This window comes from Oncorhynchus mykiss, chromosome 10 (genome assembly GCF_057628025.1).
Source record: "Oncorhynchus mykiss isolate SJ-2025 chromosome 10, ASM5762802v1, whole genome shotgun sequence".
NCBI lineage: Eukaryota > Metazoa > Chordata > Actinopteri > Salmoniformes > Salmonidae > Oncorhynchus > Oncorhynchus mykiss.
Window position 1 is genome coordinate 26,306,802 of NC_143031.1, and position 22,132 is coordinate 26,328,933.

Sequence of the window (22,132 nt, forward strand, 5' to 3'; positions counted from 1 at the left end):
TGGCAAACGGTGGAAGCACCTAAATCTGATAACACAACAACTTGATGGCAGTAACCAACTACTGGTGGTCAGGGTTTCTCTTCACTCTGGATGCAAGACGTCGCATATAGTGGACGACGTCTTCAGCAATTCGCCTACAGCTCTCCATAAAACGTATGTTTTGGGAGCGAGAGGCTAGGAAATATCACTGGTGAGGAAATACGTTCCTGCTTTTAATGATTAAAAAAAAACGTAATTTTTTATGTTTTTTTTTATTGCAGTAATGTAAAATAATGTAAAATGGTATTAATGTACTGCTAGAATTCCTCATAGAAAACATGGAAGTTTTTTTTTATTAGTGAATGTACATTTATGAATATGAAAATGTTCGATTAGCACAATTAGATGAGGTAAAATTGTTTTTCCTCTATCCTTTTTATAGTTAAGGAAACCGAGCAGCAAATTCTCCCATAATAAACAAAGGTCATCAGGAATATAACAATTATAAAACTCATTTCTTTACATGTTGACAATGCCAAAATAAATGCAAAACTGTTTCTGGATGCTCAACACAAAAAGTACAGTTAATGTTAGTTTTTTTTTAGTTTCTTCAGGTAATGTTTCGCAGGGTAATACTTATGGATCATTTTGAAAGATGCCTCTTTTGATCTTGTTAACTAGCAGTTATTTGTGTGGGGAAAAAAACTGACTTTTTTCAAACAGATATTATTGACAAATGTATTCCTGTAAGTTGTGACATAAGGAATAGACACAATATCCCTTTGAAATAAAACACTTCTGTTGTCCTGAGGGAGCAAGGAGAAACATATGTTTCCTATTGGAGAGACACGGTAGATACATTTTAATGTAGGTGTAGACGTATGACGAGATCGGAATTCCATGATAAGAACAAGAAAGCTGCTTGAACTGTCAAGTCTAGGCACGGCCTTAGGGATGCCAGTGTAACTACAATGTAACAAGTGACCCCAGATGGTTTCTTCATGTAAACACATGCACATTTAGTGAGGGCGTTCTGTGAGAACAAGAAGTGAATGGGTCCCGAAAGCTCGCGAGATTCGGTGGGCAGGACGGAGAGCTAGCTAAAGCTAAACAGTCTGTCGGAGGCAAATAAAACTAAAACCAAGCACAAATATGTCTGGACGCTCGGTTCGCGCTGAGACACGAAGCCGCGCTAAAGATGACATGAAGAAGGTGATGGCGGCCATTGAGAGGGTCAGAAGATGGTAAGTACAACATTATTTATTTGTGTGAAAGATCATTAAAGATTGCCGATACAGAAAGTTCAGCGACATGGAGGCGTGGTTTGAGACAGAATGACAGTGAAAGACCGAGAGCACAACCAATGATTATCACTGTGAAGCTTTCTCCCTCGAGACAAGTGGCTTTTCAACAAGAGGCGGGACCCAAAAGTACACTTGTGTAAAGCTAGTTAGTTAGCTAGCTTGCTTATAATTGGGGAATGGACAGACAGGCTAGCAATCGAACTATGCAGTGACTGTCGTGTAGTAATCAATACGATTACCAGCCAACAATCCTCGCTTATTTGTAGCAGCTTCCACTAATAGCATTGCATTCATTTGGGGTATAATTCCACTACATGGAAGGGATATGTAAACGGTTTGTGCAATCTGGGATCCTTGGTGCACTTGACCCTTGAACTATCTGAATGTGAAGGAGCGCACTCATTGTTTTCCACAGGGAGAAGAAATGGGTCACTGTCGGAGACACATCTTTGAGGATATTCAAATGGGTACCAGTGGTGGATACAAAAGAAGTAAGTTATTTTCTTATTTATCAACCTAAGTAGCAATGTCAGTTTGTAATGCTTTGTCTTCTTGTAGGAGAAGAGTAAGGGGGTCCCGGCTGGAGCAGTCAGGGAGCTGAATAGCTTCTCCACAGATCCAGCCTCAGAAAACACACATTCAAGTCATCTGGATTTTCATGGTGAGGATGGAGGACTGTTTTGAGTGACATACAGTGCATTTGGAAAGTATTCCATCCCCTTCTCTTTTTCCACATTTGGTACGTTACAGCCGTATTCTAAAATGAGTTCAATTCTTTTCCCCTCCTCATCAATCTACACACAATACCCCACAATGACAAATAACAACAGATACCTTATTTACTTAAGTATTCATACCCTTTGCTATGAGACTCAAAATTGAGCTCAAGTGCATCCTGTTTCCATTGATCAGCCTTGATGTTTCTACTCAGGTAACCTAGTGGTTAGAGCGTTGGGCCAGTAACTGAAAGGTTGCTGGATGGAATCCCTAAGCCGACAAGGTAAACATCTGTTGTTCTGCCCCTGAACAAGGCAGTTAACCCACTGTTCCCCGGGCGCCGTGAATGTCGATTTAAGGCAGCACCCCACAGCTCTCTTGATTCAGAGGGGTTGGGTTAAATGCGGAAGACACATTTCAGTTGAATGCATTCAGTTGTACAACTGACTAGGTATTCCCCTTTCCTTTCCTTGATTGGAGTCCACCTGTGTTAATTCAATTGAATGGACATGATTTGGAAAGGCACACACCTGTGTATATAAGGTCCCACAGTTGACAGTGCTTGTCAGAGCAAAAACCAAGCCATGAGGTTGAATGAATTGTCCGTAGAGACAGGATTGTGTCGAAGCACAGATCTGGGGAATGGTATCAAAAAATGTCTGCAGCATTGAAGGTCCCAAAGAACACAGTGGCCTCCATCATTCTAAAATGGAAGAAGTTTGTAACCACCAAGACTCTTCCTAGAGCTGGCTGCCAGGCCAAACTGAGCAATCTGGGGAGAAGGGCCTTGGTCAGGGAGGTGATCAAGAACCCGATGGTCACTCTGACAGCTCCAGAGTTCCTCTGGAGATGGGAGAACCTTCCAGAAGGACATCTCTGCAGCACTCCACCAATCAGGGCTTTATGGTAGAGTGGCCAGACGGAAGCCACTCCTCAGTAAGAGGCTCATGACAGGCCACTTGGAGTTTGCCAAAAGGCACAAGATTCTCTGGTGTGATGAAACCAAGATTCAATTCTTTGGCCTAAATGCCAAGTGTCACGTCTGGAGGAAACCTGGCACCATCCCTACGGTGAAGCATGGTGGTGGCAGCATGCTATGGGGATGTTTTTCAGTGGCAGGGACTGGGAGACTAGTCAGGTATGAGCAGAAGATGAATGGAGCAAAGTACACAGAGATCCTTGATGATAACCTGCTACAGAGCGCTACCCTTCCAACTGGTTCACCTTCCAACAGGACAATGACCCTAAGCACAAAGCCAAGACAATGCAGGAGTGGCTTTGGGACAAGTCTCTGAATGTCCTTGAGTGGCCCATCCAGAGCCCGGACTTGTACCCGATTGAAGATATCTGGAGAGACCTGAAAATAGCTGTGCAGTGACGCTCCACATCCAACCTGACAGAGCTTGAGAGGATCTGCAGAGAAGAATGGGAGAAACGCCCCAAATATAGGTGTGTTAAGCTTGTAGCATCAAACCCAAGAAGACTCGTGGCTGTAATCGCTGCCAAAGGAGTAACAGGTCTGAATACTTATGTAAATGTGATATATATTTTTAATAAAATAAAAATGTAATTGATTTTTAATACATTTGCAAACATGTTTTTGCTTTGTCATTATGGGGTATTGTGTTTAGATTCATGAGTATTTTTAAAATGTATTTTTTTAATCCATTTTAGAATAAGGCTGTAATGTAACAAAATGTGAAAAAGTCAAGGGGTCTGAATACTTTCTGAATGCACTGTATGACCTCACTATATGCTGGCCTAGAGCTCTTTCCATTTCCTCATATTCCCTGTACTCTCTTCCTCCCCAGATGAGAACAGTAACCAGAGCTCTCTGTCTGATGCGTACCAGCCCAAAGTGGACAGCAGCAGTAACTCTAGCCCCCAGCCTAGTGAACCTCTGAGCCCCAAGAACCTGTGTGACTTCCGCACAGATGACTCACAGCCCCCGACTCTGGGCCAGGAGATCATGGAGGGTAAGACGGACAGACAGATGTACACACACACACTTACCTCTACACGGGAACATTAACTGAAGATCTTTTTCAATTATTCTGATGTCAACTAATAAGGTCAAATATATCTTCAGATTCTTTAAGAGGTTTTAAGTAAATGTTTATTTGACTCTTCTTTTTTTTCCAGAGCCGTCATTGCCAAGTGAACTAGCTGACGAACCTCCGTTGCTAATTAAAGAGGACTTGTTGCCCCTCACTACTCAGGTAAAGCGCATCTAACATCTCAATGATCATTCCACTTCGACACCACAGCTTTGTCACTCAACCGATTTACACTGAACAAAATTATAAATATAACAATTTCAAAGATTTTACTGAGTTACAGTTCATATAAGAAAATCAGTCAATTGAAATGAACTCTGCCCTAATCTATGGATTTCACATGACTGGGAATACATATATGCGTTTGTTGGTCACATATACCTTAACGATAGGGGCATTGATCAGAAAACTAGTCAGTATTTGTGGTGACCACCATTTGCCTCATGCAGCACGACACATCTCCTTCCCATAGAGTTGATCAGGCTGTTGATTGTGACCTGTGGAATGTTATCCTACTCCTCTTCAATGGCTGTGCAAAGTTGTTAGATATTGGTGGGAACTGGAACACGTCGATCCAGAGCATCCCAAACATGCTCAATGGGAGACATGTCTGGTGAGTATGCAGGCCATGGAAGAATTGGGACATTTTCAGCTTCCAGGAATTGTGTACAGATCCTTGCGACATGGGGCCGTGAATTATCGTGCTGAAACTTGAGGTGATGGCGGCGGATGATTGGCACGACAATGGGCCTCAGGATCGCGTCACGATATCTCTGTACATTCAAATTGCCATTGATAAAATGCAATTGTGTTTGTTGTCCGTAGCTTATGCCTGCTCATACCATAACCCCACTGCCACTATGGGGCTATCTGTTCACAACGTTGATATCACCAAACCGCTCGCCCACACAAAGCCGTACACGGTGTCTGCCATCTGCACGGTACAGTTGAAACAGGGATTAATCCGTGAAGAGCCCACTTCTCCAGCATGCCAGTGGCCATCGAAGGTGAACATTTGCCCACTGATGTCAGTTATGACGCCGAACCTCAGTCAGGTCAAGACCCTGGTGAGGAAAATGAGCACGCAGATGCTCTTCCCTGAGGTGGTTTCTGACAGTTTGTGCAGAAATTCTTTGGGTGTGCAAACACCGTTTCATCAGCTGTCCGGGTGGCTGGTCTCAGACCATCCAACAGGTGAAGAAGACTGATGTGGAGGTCCTGGGCTGGCATGGTTACATGTGGTCTGCGGTTGTAGGGCCTGTTGGATATACTGCCAAATTCTCTAAAATTACATTGGAGGCGGCTTATGGTAGAGAAATTAACATTCAATTCTTTGGTAACAGCTCTGGGACATGTTTTGTATTGCGTCAGACAACAACATTGACGAATACGCTGATTCGGTGTGCGAGTTCATTAGAACGTGCGTTGAAGATGTCGTTCCCATAGCAACGATTAAAACATTCCCTAACCAGAAACCGTGGATTGATGGCAGCATTCGCGTGAAACTGAAAGTGCGAACCACTGCTTTTAATCAGGGCAAGGTGTCTGGTAAAATGACCGAATACAAACAGTGCAGCTATTCCCTCTGCAAGGCTATCAAACAAGCTAAGCGTCAGTACAGAGACAAAGTAGAATCTCAATTCAACGGCTCAGACACAAGAGGCATGTGGCAGGGTCTACAGTCAATCACGGACTACAGGAAGAAATCCAGCCCAGTCACGGACCAGGATGTCCTGCTCCCAGGCAGACTAAATAACTTTTTTGCCCGCTTTGAGGACAATACAGTGCCACTGACACGGCCTGCAACGAAAACATGCGGTCTCTCCTTCACTGCAGCCGAGGTGAGTAAGACATTTAAACGTGTTAACCCTCGCAAGGCTGCAGGCCCAGACGGCATCCCCAGCCGCGCCCTCAGAGCATGCGCAGATTAGCTGGCCGGTGTGTTTACGGACATATTCAATCAATCCCTATACCAGTCTGCTGTTCCCACATGCTTCAAGAGGGCCACCATTGTTCCTGTTCCCAAGAAAGCTAAGGTAACTGAGCTAAACGACTACCGCCCCGTAGCACTCACTTCCGTCATCATGAAGTGCTTTGAGAGACTAGTCAAGGACCATATCACCTCCACCCTACCTGACACCCTAGACCCACTCCAATTTGCTTACCGCCCAAATAGGTCCACAGACGATGCAATCTCAACCACACTGCACACTGCCCTAACCCATCTGGACAAGAGGAATACCTATGTGAGAATGCTGTTCATTGACTACAGCTCGGCATTCAACACCATAGTACCCTCCAAGCTCGTCATCAAGCTCGAGACCCTGGGTCTCGACCCCGCCCTGTGCAACTGGGTACTGGAATTCCTGACGGGCCGCCCCCAGGTGGTGAGGGTAGGCAACAACATCTCCTCCCCGCTGATCCTCAACACTGGGGCCCCACAAGGGTGCGTTCTGAGCCCTCTCCTGTACTCCCTGTTCACCCACGACTGCGTGGCCACGCACGCCTCCAACTCAATCATCAAGTTTGCGGACGACACAACAGTGGTAGGCTTGATTACCAACAACGACGAGACGGCCTACAGGGAGGAGGTGAGGGCCCTCGGAGTGTGGTGTCAGGAAAATAACCTCACACTCAACGTCAACAAAACTAAGGAGATGATTGTGGACTTCAGGAAACAGCAGAGGGAACACCCCCCTATCCACATCGATGGAACAGTAGTGGAGAGGGTAGCAAGTTTTAAGTTCCTCGGCATACACATCACAGACAAACTGAATTGGTCCACTCACACAGACAGCATTGTGAAGAAGGCGCAGCAGCGCCTCTTCAACCTCAGGAGGCTGAAGAAATTTGGCTTGTCACCAAAAGCACTCACAAACTTCTACAGATGCACAATCGAGAGCATCCTGGCGGGCTGTATCACCGCCTGGTACGGCAACTGCTCCGCCCTCAACCGTAAGGCTCTCCAGAGGGTAGTGAGGTCTGCACAACGCATCACCGGGGGCAAACTACCTGCCCTCCAGGACACCTACACCACCCGATGTCACAGGAAGGCCATAAAGATCATCAAGGACATCAACCACCCGAGCCACTGCCTGTTCACCCCGCTATCATCCAGAAGGCGAGGTCAGTACAGGTGCATCAAAGCTAGGACCGAGAGACTGAAAAACAGCTTCTATCTCAAGGCCATCAGACTGTTAAACAGCCACCACTAACATTGAGTGGCTGCTGCCAACACACTGACACTGACTCAACTCCAGCCACTTTAATAATGGGAATTGATGGGAAATGATGCAAATATATCACTAGCCACTTTAAACAATGCTACCTTATATAATGTTACTTACCCTACATTATTCATCTCATATGCATACGTATATACTGTACTCTATACCATCGACTGTATCCTTATGTAATACATGTATCACTAGCCACTTTAACTATGCCACTTTGTTTACATACTCATCTCATATGTATATACTGTACTCGATACCATCTACTGTATCTTGCCTATGCTGCTCTGTACCATCACTCATTCATATATCCTTATGTACATATTCTTTATCCCCTTACACTGTGTACAAGACAGTAGTTTTGGAATTGTTAGTTAGATTACTTGTTGGTTATTACTGCATTGTCGGAACTAGAAGCACGAGCATTTCGCTACACTCGCATTAACATCTGCTAACCATGTGTATGTGACAAATAAAATTTGATTTGATTTGGTGGACAGTCCTGCAGGCAGCATGCCAATTGCACGCTCCATCAAAACTTGAGACGTCTGTGGCACATTTTAGAGGGGCCTTTTAAGGTGCACCTGTGCAATGATGATGCTGTTTAATCAGCTTCTTGATGTGCCCCACTTGTCAGGTGGATGGATTATCTCGGCAAATGAGAAATGCCCTCTAACAGGGGTGTAAATACATTTGTGCACAACATTTGAGAGGAACAAGCTTATTGTGCGGATGGAACAGTTCTGGGATCTTTTATTTCAGCTCATGGGACCAAAATTTTACATGTTGCGCTTTATATTTTTGTTCAATATACACTATACACATTCAAAAGTTTGAGGTCACTTAGAAATGTCCTTGTTTTTGAAAGAAAAGCAACTTATTTTGTCCATTTAAAATAACATCAAATTGATCAGAAATACAGTGTAGAAGTTGTTAATGTTGTAAATGACTTTTGGAGCCCGAAATGACTGATTAAAAAAAAAATGAATATCCACGGGTCTACAGAGGCCCATTATCAGCAACCATCACTCCTGTCTTCCAATGGAACATTGTGTTAGCTAATCCAAGTTTATAATTTTACAAGGCTAATTGGTCGTTAGAAAACCATGTTGCAATTATGTTAGCACAGCTGAAAACTGTTATTCTGATTAAAGAAGCAATAAAACGGGCCGCCTTTAGTTGAATATCTGGAGCATCAGCATTTGTGGGTTCAATTACAGGCTCAAAATGGCCAGAAAAAAAGCACTTTCTTCTGAAACTCGTCAGTCTATTCTTGTTCTGAGAAATGAAGGCTATTCCAAGCAAGAAATTGCCAAGAAAAATTGCCATGAAGATCTCGTACAGCGCTGTGTACTACTCCCATCACAGAACAGCGCAAACTGGTCCTAGCCAGAGTAGAAAGAGGATGGGAGGCCCCGGTGCTCAACTGAGCAAGAGGACAAGTACATTAGTGTCTCACAAGTCCTCAATTGGCAGCTTGATTAAATAGTATGCGCAAAACACCAGACTCGACGTCAACAGTGAAGAGGCGACTCCGGGATGCTGACCTTCCAGGCAGAGTTACTCTGTCCAGTGTCTGTGTTCTTTTGCCCATCTTAATCTTTTCATTTTATTGGCCAGTCTGAGATATCACTTTTTCTTTGCAACTCTGCCTAGATGGCCAGCATCCTGGCGTCGCCACTTCACTATTGTCGTTGAGACGGGTGTTTAGTGGGTACTATTTAATGAAGCTGCCAGTTGAGGACTTGTGAGGCGTCTGTTTCTCAAACTAGACACTAATGTACTTGTCCTCTTGCTCAGTTGTGCACTGGGGCCTCCTACTCCTTTCTATTCTGGTTAGAGACAGTTTGTGCTGTTCTGTGATGGGAGTAGTACACAGTGTTGTATGAGATCTTCAGTTTCTTGGCAATTTTTAGCATGGAATAGCCTTCATTTCTCAGAACAATAATAGACTGACGAGTTTCAGAAGAAAGGTCTTTGTTTCTGGCCATTTTGAGCCTGTAATCGAACCCACAAATGCTGATGCTCCAGATATTCAACTAGTCTAAAGAAGGTCAGTTTTATTGTTTCTTTAATCAGAACAATAGTTTTTAGCTTTGCTAACATAATTGCAAAACAGTTTTCTAATGATCAATTAGCCTTTTAAAATGATAAACTTGGATTAGCTAACACAACGTGCCATTGGAAGACAGGAATGATGGTTGCTGATAATGGGCCTATGTAGATATTCCATAAAAATAAATGAAATAAATCAGCCGTTTCCAACTACAGTAGTCATTTACAACATTAACAATGTCTACACTGTATTACTGATCAATTTTATGTTATTTTAATAGACAAAAATGTTGCTTTTCTTTCAAAAACAAGGACATCTCTAAGTGACCCCAAACCTTTGAACTCTAGTGCACTTACAAGACTATTTAAAACAGCACATCAAACTCCTAGTTTGTCCAACAATCTACTCATTATACATTATGCATAAAACTGATAAAACATGGATTGAAACAAACCTGGCTGTATTTCCCCACACAGGAGGAAGAGGAGTGTTCTGGAGCTCCACCACTGAAGAGGGTGTGTTCTGAGCAGAACTCTGTCCTGCAGAGCTCCTCAATGATGAGCTAACACACTGCATCAGACTCGGACCCAATTCACTTCAGGCACTTTGTTGAATCTTATTTTTTGATTTGGAAAAATTGTCTATCATTTTCAATGACAGACATTTCTGGTTCATACATTGAACAAAACATTTTAAACAAATTGAACTCTCAACTAATTTGCTGATTTTAAAATAAAAAATGCTTTGAACCAGGCCCTGCTTAGCTTTTAGTCAGCGAGTTGCACGACTGCAAGTCTATCCTCCGATGACTGCAATGGATACATTTTATGGACCAGACATACCTGTTATACCAGGACCACCATACTTGTTATGATTTTATATTGAATCTCTTTCAAAGTGACTTCATTTTTCCCTTAAAGCACCCATGAATATGTAGTTTAGTTGACACTATTTAGTTTCAATGGATTAACAGCGGAATACAAAACCAAAGCACTCTACCGCCACTCTCCCGAGGTAGTGCAGTCCGGTAGGTTACATGTATGCCCTTTTTAAATTTTCTTTGATTTGGGAGATAATGTTTTCTGTCTACAAAATATAACTTTTCACGTAAACTATTTATTGCAAGGCAATGACAGAAAATGTATGAATTAAGCTATGGTCAGTGTTGTAGGTTTTAAGTCTGATTGGCTCTATTTTGAATGCAGCTTCATATTGTGCCATTGACACTTGTTTACTCAATGCTAGCTGTCAGGATCTTTTGTCAGTTTTGACGATTTCTAAATCAAGTGTTATATCCGTCCATCCGGGACACGCTGGTGTGCAAATCAAACGCACTAAGTTTAACATTGAAGAATGTTTCAAAATTACAAGTATTGTATGTGATGTTTTTCAAGTTACTTAAATGATGCTACTAGGTCCTTATTTTTTTGTTATTTATCTCTTAAAGATGTTGTCTCAGTTATTTAAGAGTTCATTTGTAAAATGAACACAGATTGTTTCAGTCTAAAATCTGTCTTGCGTTATCGTCCTTAGTAACCCAAGGAAGCACTTGTCTTTCTCAGAGATATGTTTTATGTCATATTTTACTTGAGTGAAATTAGGAAATTTAATTGATCAGGTTAGCATGTACACTGACTATTTTATGTTATTTTGGAATGATTGTAATACTTAATAGTAACCATTTATTTACAGTACCAGTCAAAAGTTTGGACACCTACCCATTCAAGGGTTTTTCTTAATTTTTACTATTTTCTACATTGTAGAATAATAGTGAAGACATCAAAATTATGAAATAACACAAATGGAATCATGTAGTAACCAAAAAAGTGTTAAACAAGTTTAAATATATTTTAGATTCTTCAAAGTAGCCACCCTTTGCCTTGATAACAGCCTTGCTCACTCTTTGCATTCTCTCCACCAGCTTCATGAGGTAGTCACCTGGAATGCTTTTCTTGAAGGAGTTCCTACAAATGCTGAGCACTTGTTGGTTGCTTTTCCTTCTCTGCGGTCCAACTCATCCCAAACCATCTCAATTGGGTTGAGGTCGGGTGATTGTGGAGGCCAGGTCATCTGCTGCAGCACTCCATCACTCTCCTTGGTCAAATAGACCTTACACAGCCTAGAGGTGTGTTTTGGGTCATTGTCCTGTTGAAAAACAAATGATAGTCCCACTAAGCGCAAACGAGATGGAATGGCGTATCACTACAGAATGCTATGGTAGCCATGTTGGTTAAGCGTGCTTTGAATTCTAAATAAATCGCAGTGTCCCCAACAAAGCAACCCCACACCATCACACCACCTCCGTGCTTCACGTTGGGAACCAGATTTCCACCGGTTTAATGTCCATTGCTCGTGTTTCTTGGCCCAAGCAAGTCTCTTATTCTTATTGGTGTCATTTAGTAGTGGTTTCTTTGCAGCAGTTTGACCATGAAGGCCTGATTCACACAGTCTCCTCTGAACAGTTGAGATGTCTGTTACTTGAACTCTGTGAATCATTTATTTGGGCTGCAATCAGAGGTGTAGTTAATTGCCAATTTCTGAGACTGGTAACTAATGAACTTATCCTCTGCAGCAGAGGTAACTCTGGGTCTGCCTTTCCTGTTGTGGTCCTCATGAGAGCCAATTTCATCATAGCGGTTGATGGTTTTTGCGACTGCTTTGAACTTTGGAAGTTCTTGAAATTTTACGAATTAGCTGACCTTTATGGCTTAAAGTAATGATGGACTGTCATTTCTCTTTTGCTTATTTGAGCTGTTCTTTCCATTTAATATGGACTTAGCCCGATTTGGTAATAGACTATCTTCTGTATACCAACCCAACCTTGTCACAACAACTGATTGGCTCAAATGCATTAAGAAGGAAAGAGATTCCACAAATGTACTTTTAAGAAGGCACACTTGTTAATTGAAAGGCATTCCAGGTGACTACCCCATGTAGCTGGTTGAGAGAATGCAAAGCTGTCAAAGGCTGGCTACTTTAAAGAATCTAAAATAGAAAATGTTTTGATTTGTTTAACACTTTTTTTTGGTTACTAAATGATTCCATATGTGTTATTTCATAGTTTGTCTTAACTATTATTCTACAATGTAGAAAACAGTAAAAAATAAAGAAAAAGCCTGGAATGAGTAGGTGTGTCCAAACGTTTGACTGGTACTGTGTGTGTGTGTGTGTGTGTGTGTATATATATATTTTTTTTTTTCTCTCTCTGACAATCGACAGCAATTACACTCAAGTTTGGCAAATAGATCAGTGTGTTGCGTTGTGGTTCGCCATTTATGAAAAATGCTGTAATATTTGGGACTGGGCGACAAAAGTTAACTCCCGCAATATCGCTAGTTATTACCAATTTGTAACAGTTATCATTTTCAGTCTTATTACTTCATTGTACTGTACTGTTAGTCTCTTGATAAGACATGATTATTTCAAGTGATGCCAGTATGTTGAATGGGCCACTAAAATTAAGGCATTTACAATGTGATGACTTCTGTATGCATATTTAAATGACCACCTTGCAGATTAATTTTGGATGGTAGGCCTATTCTGCTAATGGATTATTTTATTTTTTAAGAAGAGTTTGTAAGGAGTACTTTGTATTTTATTGTAATTTTCCAAGTACAAATTATTTTATAAAGGAGTATGGATTTGGAAATCTGCAGATTCTATTGTTTGAATTTCTTTTTGAATACACATATACCATGTGTTATATGCCTTAAGAAATGTGTTGTACATCAGTTCTACATCGGGTAAACTAGGCCATAAAGGGATCTTTCCAATAGATGGAGCTAGAGTGCACACAACCAATTCCATCAGTTGACAGTCTACCCTGCTCTGGTGTGCTTACATTTTTGAAATTTAAACATTACACACACAAGCATGTACGGGTAATTAAGTAATCTTGGCAAACCAGAACCAAATATTGCGTGAGCGCTATGTTTTCGTCCGTCACGAGAGATGTGTGACAAATGACAATTGAATCTATGTTTACAGATTGGATAGTACTGTAAGGACTCTATTAAATCCGTATCGTGGAAGTTTAGCATTACATTTAAAGGTAATGTTCCCAGCGTTAGTGGAGACTGCATATGTCGGCTCAATCGGAAATTACCGTTACATTTCTAATGCTTCAGCGATACAGATTTAATCATGTCATATTTCATCAACTGGTGGCACTTCTCAAAATTGATTATGATACATGTGCCTGGCTGTACACAATTGATTAAATAAACACACTTAAGTTAGATGGCACATGGTTGGTCTGTGATACAGTATTCTTCCAGGACAGGACCTGCTATTGTTTCCCATGTGACGAGGACAATGAGGTGCACAGTAAGATCAGCCTAGCCAAATGTCTGTACTGTATTGTGACTACTGTGGAAGTTACTGTAGTCATCCAGGCCTATGGGAAAACCGCCTGACTACTGACTCACACTGGCAAATGATGAATCTCCATCAGAAACATAAAAAGCCTATGCACCATGAACTGAACTATGGACATTTTGATCATTGACAGGTACAGCGTTCATTATATTTTCAGAAGATGAATTCCAAAGTAATGCATGAAGAATTAAATAATTAAATTATCTTAATCTTGCATTACTTTGGAGTGTATCCTCTGAAAATGTACTGAATGCTGTACCTGTCAATCCTTTTCTCCCAATCAGCTCAATTTCTCAGAACCTTTTGAATAACAACCCACAGCAAGTGAACAGATATGACATTGACCTTTAATATTAATCACAGATTTAAAAAGAAACATCTTTATTAATATACCATCAGCTTGCCTGAACTGTACACTGTCATCTTATCTTTATGGACATCCATTTTTGTATTTGAATACAGCTATTCCTGAATATCATACATATATATTAAGGTTCTGTGTTTACTTCAGTGAAATAACCAGATGCTCATTTAAAACACTCCCACTGAACACATTTGTAGCGGGCCAGTGACTAACCTTGGGCTAGCGGCAGTTAGTGGTGACATGACATCATGATGTTTTAAGGACGAGGGTAGCTTACAGCAACATTTCTTGACATCAGCAACAAAAAAAACGTTCCTCTAATTTGACATTTAATTCTTCCTCTGAGTTCTCAACTGTCTACAAATTAAGTGCCACACTGACATGTTCAAGTAGATAAAGACAATTGGATTCTGTATCACTACTCCATATCAGCACTGCTGCAATGGTTTCTGGGTCCTGAGATCAAACAGAAAAAGACAGGAAATGAACACGATGCTTCTTGCTCTGTCGTCATGGACACGTGGGCCAGATGGCTGGGAGAAGTGCTCTGCCAGGATAGAAACAAACACTACATCTCCCATACTGTGCTGGGACACTTTGGCCTGACTTTTTATGAGTCTTTGAAATATTCTTCTATGTCCCAGAACTGTGTGGCCTGATCAGTGGCAAATTCATTGACGACCAGGTGGTCCCTCTTGAAACCCGTTCCACCTGAAAGACATTTCACAAATGGTTCCTTTTAGGCAACAATCTTTCTTCTACTGTGTCTTGGAGACAACTGTAAATAGGTTACAACCATGCTTTTTCCCCCTAATGTATTTGTATAACTGGAAATACAACATTTCATGGTTCTGGGAATAACCAATTATATACCAATACAATTTCTAGCTTTTTTCTGAGATGGCTCTGTGAATATGGTTGTTATGATCTCAAAATAGATCCTCCACTAAGTATAGCATATGGTAGTTGAGTTCAGCAGCAGTACACAACAGAAACCTGCTCTCCACTATTACAGTAGGCTCCTCTGTGTTTATCAAAGACCATACATTATAGTGGATCTCTATGGTCTCTCCACTATTACAGTAGGCTCCTCTGTGTTTATCAAAGACCATACATTATAGTGGATCTCTATGGTCTCACCTCTGAAGTCCAGTACTAGTTTGTGGTTGAGATGGGAAGAGATGGTTCCGTTGTGGTTCAGGCTCCATCTCTGGTGTGTGCGTCCATGCTCCGCCCACAGGGCCACTCTGGCCCCAACTGTTGCCTTCCCCCCAATCACTGAAAGACACGCCTTACTGGCCTACAGGCAACACACACCGTGTCAATATTACACACACACACACACACACACACACACACACACACACACACACACACACACACACAGATACTTACCATAGCATAACATAGGGAAGAGGATTGCATATTTCCCAGAATATTCCCACTCTAGTTTTGCTTAAATGTTGAGACTTTACCTTTTTCTCTCCCCTAATGCACGCACAGGCACACACACACCTTGCAGCGGAGCAGCCCTCCAGTGAAGAGCCAGCGCTGGGTGTCCAGAGAGCAGGCCGGGGACAGGATCACTCCGGCTGGGGAGAAGTCGTCCTTGACACTCTCAGAGGTCAGCAGTGAGCCCAGAGCACGGCTCTTCACCTGTACATACAGCCTGGGCTGGAGGGAGACCACACAAAAAGCACACCGTACAGACTGAATGAGGATCAACAACTTTCACAGTATTTTATATAAACCCTAGGCAATGCTGCAGGGAAACTACATTGTTCACAAAAGGGAAAAACTAACTTATAACTTAAAATAACTGAAGTGGTTACCTAGCATTGGTTGTGTAGGTTTCGCCATTTGTATTGTACTTAAACTACACTGAACAAAAATATAAAAGTTTGTATAAGGAAATCAGTCATTTGAAAAATTCATTAGGCCCTAATCTATGGATTTCACATGACTGGGAATACAGATATGCATCTGCACAATATCTCTGTGCATTCAAATTGCCATTGATAAAATGCAATTATGTTTGTTGTCCGTATCTTATGCCTGCTCATACCATAACCCCTCCACCATGCGGCACTCTGTTCACAACGTTGATATCAGCAAACCGCTCACCCACACAACGCCATACACAGTGTCTGCCATCTGCCCGGTACAGTTGAAACAGGGATTAATCCGTGAAGAGCCCACTTCTCCAGCATGCCAGTGGCCATCGAAGGTGAACATTTGCCCACTGATGTCGGTTGCGACGCCGAACTGCAGTCAGGTCAAGACCCTGGTAAGGACAATGAGCATGCAGATGCTCTTCCCTGAGACGGTTTCTAACAGTTTGTGCAGAAATTCTTCAGTTGTGCAAACCCACAGACTCATCAGCTGTCAGGGTGGCTGGTCTCAAACAATCCCGCAGGTGAAGCTAGATGTGGGGGTCCTGGGCTGGCATGGTTACACGTGGTCTGCGGTTGTGAGGTCGGAGAGGTGAGGACGTAATGCCAAATTCTCGAAAACAACATTGGAGGCAGCTTATGGTAGGAAATTAACATTCAATTCTGGCAACACGTCTGGTGGACATTCCTGCATTCAGCATGCCTACTGCACGTGGCATTGTGTTGTGTGACAAAACTGGTATTTTATTGTCCCCAGCACAAGGTGCACCTGTGGAATGATCATGCTGTTGAATCAGCTTCTTGATATGCCACAGCTGTCAGGTGGATGGATTATCTTGGCAAAGGGGAAATGCTCACTAACAGGGATGTGAACAAATTTGTGCACAACATTTGATAGAAATTAGCTTTTTGTCCACATGGAACATTTCTGGGATCTTTTATTTCACTTCATGAAAAATGGGACCAACATTTACACGTTGCATTTATATTTTTGTACAGTGTACTTACTTTTGCAACAAAGTAATAATAACAGGTGCTATCCTACTGGTGGTTCCTCTAAGGACTGTGTAATGTGAAAACCACCATGTAACACAAGAGAGACAGTTAAAGAAGACACCAAGGTCTACATACTGTAGAGCTACATCATCAGTAATATAGCACTGCCATCCATGTTACACCGCATAGATGCACGCATGCACACACACAGCTTCAATAATAATACTGTGCCAGTCACACAACCCACTAACACAGTTACACTACAACAGTGTTTCCCAACTCTAGTCCCCAAGTACCCCCAACAGTACAAAAACACACAAAAATCTGAGGTTGTTTTATTTGGCCCCCAACTTGCTAGAATCAATATTGTAAATAACCTTGGTCATTTGTCCACCAATGTAAAGCTTACGGCCAGAAACCATGGTGTCTTCTTTGACCCTGACCTAAACCTTGGTGTCTTCTTTAACCCTAACCTAAACCTTGGTGTCTTCTTTGACCCTGACCTAAACCTTGGTGTCTTATTTGACACTGACCTAAATCTTGGTCTCTTCTTTAACCCTGACCTAAACCTTGGTGTCTTCTTTAACCCTGACAAAACCTTGGTGTCTTCTTTAACCATGAACTAAACCTTGGTGTATTCTTTGACCCTGACCTAAACCTTGGTGTCTTCTTTGACCCTGACCTAAACCTTGGTGTCTTCTTTGACCCTGACCTAAACCTTGGTGTCTTCTTTGACCCTGACCTAAACCTTGGTGTCTTCTTTGACCCTGACCTAAACCTTGGTGTCTTCTTTGACCCTGACCTAAACCTTGGTGTCTTCTTTGACCCTGACCTAAACCTTGGTGTCCTCTTTGACCCTGACCTAAACCTTGGTGTCTTCTTTGACCCTGACCTAAACCTTGGTGTCTTCTTTGACCCTGACCTAAACCTTGGTGTCTTCTTTGACCCTGACCTAAACCTTGGTGTCTTCTTTGACCCTGACCTAAATCTTGGTGTCCTCTTTGACCCTGACCTAAACCTTGGTGTCTTCTTTGACCCTGACCTAAACCTTGGTGTCTTCTTTAACCCTGACCTAAACCTTGGTGTCTTCTTTGACCCTGACCTAAACCTTGGTGTCTTCTTTGACCCTGACCTAAGCCTTGGTGTCTTCTTTGACCCTGACCTAAACATTGAGCTGCATGTAAAGAAGGTTGTCCAGTCCTGCTTTTATCATCTTAGAAATATAGCTAAAATCAAGCATTTTATTTCATTCACTGATCTGGAGAAAGTTATATATGCTTTTATTTCCTCACATCTAGATTTCTGTAACTCTTTCTATACATGACTCAGTCAGAAATCCCTCCATCATCTACAGTAAGATCAAAATGGCACGGGCTACCAGTCACTTTTAGAATAGATTTTAAAATTGTATTAATCACGTTTAAGGCAAGGCATGGTTTAGCCCATCCTATATTTCTGATTTTTTATCTCCCTACGAGCCAGAACATAACCTGAGATCCTCTGGCAGGGCACTGTTGACCATTCCTAAGTCTAGGTATTTTATTAGGATCCCCATCAGCTGTTGCAAAAGCAGTAGCTACTCTTCCTGGGGTCCACACAAAACATGAAACATTACATAATACAGAACATTAGCAGACAAGAACAGCTCAAGGACAGAACTACATCAATTTTAAAATGGAACACGTGGCCTAGGTTGAAAACGAAGCCTAGGTTGAAAACGAAGCCTAGGTTGAAAACGAAGCCTAGGTTGAAAACGAAACCTAGGTTGAAAACAAAGCCTAGGTTGAAAACGAAGCCTAGGTTGAAAACGAAGCCTAGGTTGAAAACGAAGCCTAGGTTGAAAACGAAGCCTAGGTTGAAAACAAAGCCTAGGTTGAAAACGAAGCCTAGGTTGAAAACGAAGCCTAGGTTGAAAACTAAAGGAGACGGTGCATTTACCATTCCGTCCCTAGACTTTGGAATGGTCTGCCAGAGGAGATCAGGCTTGCAGATTCAGTGCCTCTTTTTAAATTCCTGCAGAAGATACAGCTTTATAAAGATGATTTCAATGTATGATTTTAATTAGCTATCTTTTTTCATTCTCCTTCCTCTTGTCATTGTTTTTCTGTTAGTACTTTATTATTTTATGATGTGAAGTACTTTCTTAATTGTATTGAATAGCACTATACAAATAAAGTTATTATTATTACTTCTTTTTTTTGTAGCCCCGGACAAGTTCACCTGATTCAACTCACCAAGGGTTTGACGATTAGTTGACAAGTTGAATCAGGTGTGTTTGTCCCGCACTACAATCAGAATGTGTACTGTTGGAGGTACTCGAGGACTGGAGTTGGGAAACACTGCACCACCACCTCCCACATGCACAAACCCCAATGGAATGTGAACATATAGATCTAGGGCAGTGTTACTCACTATTTTTGTAAGGGGGGCACTTTAGGTTGAGCCAATCATTCAGAGGGCCGCATAGATCTGTAATTTGTTGTACTTTTTCTTCCAATATTATCAATTGAGAGCAATAGAGCACATGCAATTGATTTTATGTATAGGACATCACAAATATATACTGAATATACACTACCGGTCAAAAGATTAGCACACCTACTCATTCAAGGGTTTTTCTTTATGTTGAGTATTTTCTACATTGTAGAATAATAGTGAATACATCAACACTATGAAATAACACATGGAATCATGTAGTAACCAAAAAAAGTGTTAAACAACTCAAAATATATTTTATATTTGAGATTCTTCAAATAGCCACCATTTGCCTTGATGACAGCTTTGCACATTCTTGGCATTCTCTCAACCAGCTTCATGAGGTAGTCACCTGGAATGCATTTCAATTAACGGGTGTGCCTTCTTAAAATACAATTTGTAGGGGGGTAAACAGAAGATATTTGGTAAAAGACCAAGTCCATATTATGGACCAAGCTCAAATAAGCAAAGAGAAATGTCAGTCCATCATTACTTTAAGACATGAAGGTCAGTCAATACGGAACATTTCAAGAACTTTGAAAGTTTCTTCAAGTGCAGTCGCAAAAACCATCAAGCGTTGTGATGAAAGCACGTACCACTGCATTTAATCATGGCAAGGCAACTGGGAATATGGCCGAATACAAACAGTCTAGATATTCCCTCCATAAGGCAATCAAATAAGCAAAGTGTCAGTATAAAAAATGTGGTTGTCACAATTCAACGGCTCAAACACGAGACTTATGTGGCAGGGTCTACAGACAATCACGGATTTCAAAAAGAAAACCAACTCCATCGCAGACATCGAAGTCTTGCTTCCAGACAAATTAAACAACATCTTTGCGAGCTTTGGGGACAATACAGTGCCACCAACGCGGCCGGCTACCAAAGACTGTGGGCTCTTCTTCTCCATGGCCGACGTGAGTAAAACATGTAAACTTGTTAACCCTAGCAAGGCTGCCGGCCCAGACGGCATCACTAGCCGCGTCCTCAGAGCATGTGCAGACCAGCTGGTTGGTGTGTTTACAGACATATTCAATCAATCCCTATCCCAGTCCTCTGTCCCCACATGCTTCAAGATGGCCACCACTGTTCCTGTTCCCAAGAAAGCCAAGGTAACTGAACTAAATGACTACGCCCCGTAGCACTCACTTCTGTCATCATGAAGTGCTTTGAGAGACGAGTCAAGGATTATATTATATTATATAATTTTATTATATTATACCCACTTCAATTTGCTTACCGCCCCAATAGGTCCACAGACGATGCAATCGCCATCACACTGCCCTATCCCATCTGGACAAGAGGAATACCTATGTAAGAATGCTGTTCATTGACTACAGCTCAGCATTTTTTTATATTTGTTTTATTTCACCTTTATTAAACCAGGTAGGCTAGTTGAGAACAAGTTCTCATTTACAACTGCGGCCTGGCCAAGATAAAGCAAAGCAGTGCGACACATACAACAACACAGAGTTACACATGGAATAAACACACATACAGTCAATAATACAATAGAAAAAGTCTACATAGAGGCAATAAATAGGCCATAGTGGCAAAATAATTACAATATAGCAATTAAACACTGGACTGATAGATCACGCTCAGCAGAAGATAAGTGTGCAAGTAGAGTTACTGGGGTGCAAAGGAGCAAAATGAATAACAGTATGGGGATGAGGTAGTTAGATGGGCTAAGTACAGGTGCAGTGATCTGTGAGCTGCTCTGACAGCTGGTGCTTAAAGTTAGTGAGGGATATATCTCCAGCTTCAGTGATTTTTTCAGTTTGTTCCAGTCATTGGCAGCAGAGAACTGGAAGGAAAGGCGGCCAAAGTAGGAATTGGTTTTGGGGGTGACCAGTGAGATATACCTGCTGGAGCGTGTGCTACGAGTGGGTGCTGCTATGGTGACCAGTGAGCTGAGATAAGGCGGTGCTTTACCTAGCAAAGACTTAGAGATGACCTGGACCCAGTGGGTTTGGCAACGAATATGTAATGAGGGCCAGCTGACGAGAGCATACAGGTCACAGTGGTGGGTGGTATATGGGGCTTTGGTGACAAAACGGATGGCACTGTGATAGACTGCATCCAATTTGCTGAGTAGAGTGTTGGAGGCTATTTTGTAAATGACATCGCCGAAGTCAAGGATCGGTAGGATAGTCAGTTTTACGAGGGTATGTTTGGCAGCATGAGTGAAGGATGCTTTGTTGAGAAATAGGAAGCCGATTCTAGATTTAATTCTGGATTGGAGATGCTTAATGTGCGTCTGGAAGGAGAGTTTACAGTATAACCAGACACCTAGGTATTTGTAGTCCACATATTCTAAGTCAGAACCGTCCAGAGTAGTGATGCTGGACGGGCGGGCAGGTGTGGGCAGCGATCGGTTGAAGAGCATGCATTTAGTTTTACTTGCATTTAAGAGCAGTTGCAGGCCACGGAAGGAGAGTTATATGGCATTGATGCTTGCTTGGAGGGTTGTTAACAGAGTGGCCAAGGAAGGGCCAGAAGTATACAGAATGGTGTCGTCTGCGTAGAGGTGGATCAGAGAATCACCAGCAGCAAGAGCGACATCATTGATGTATACAGAGAAAAGAGTCGGCCCGAGAATTGAACCCTGTGGCAGCCCCATAGAGACTGCCAGAGGTCAGGACAACAGGCCCTCCGATTTGACACACTGAACTCTGTTTG

General features: G+C 42.1%; 2 protein-coding genes across 4 annotated transcripts in view; one reads left to right on the forward strand and one right to left on the reverse strand.

Moving 5' to 3' along the window:
• Window positions 1-1,036: 1,036 nt before the first annotated feature.
• Window positions 1,037-12,999, forward strand: LOC110533552 (B-cell CLL/lymphoma 7 protein family member B-A). Its single transcript, XM_021617880.3, has 6 exons — window positions 1,037-1,223; window positions 1,699-1,774; window positions 1,842-1,944; window positions 3,812-3,976; window positions 4,143-4,219; window positions 9,823-12,999. The coding sequence occupies exons 1-6, from the start codon at window positions 1,132-1,134 to the stop codon at window positions 9,910-9,912; spliced, it is 603 nt and encodes a 200-aa protein (XP_021473555.1). The 5' UTR covers window positions 1,037-1,131; the 3' UTR covers window positions 9,913-12,999.
• Window positions 13,000-14,052: 1,053 nt separating this feature from the next.
• LOC110533553 (uncharacterized) overlaps window positions 14,053-22,132 on the reverse strand; it is an 83,076-nt gene continuing 74,996 nt past the window's right edge. For all 3 annotated transcript variants that reach the window (XR_016483628.1, XM_090186221.1, XM_021617881.3), the window contains 3 exons: window positions 15,603-15,761; window positions 15,228-15,387; window positions 14,053-14,798 (listed from right to left, as the gene is read on the reverse strand). Coding sequence is in view for 2 of the 3 variants with exons in the window: in XM_090186221.1 (XP_090042347.1) it covers window positions 14,698-14,798; window positions 15,228-15,387; window positions 15,603-15,761 (420 nt within the window). In the remaining variant the exon portion in view is untranslated. The remainder of the gene's footprint in view (window positions 14,799-15,227; window positions 15,388-15,602; window positions 15,762-22,132) is intronic.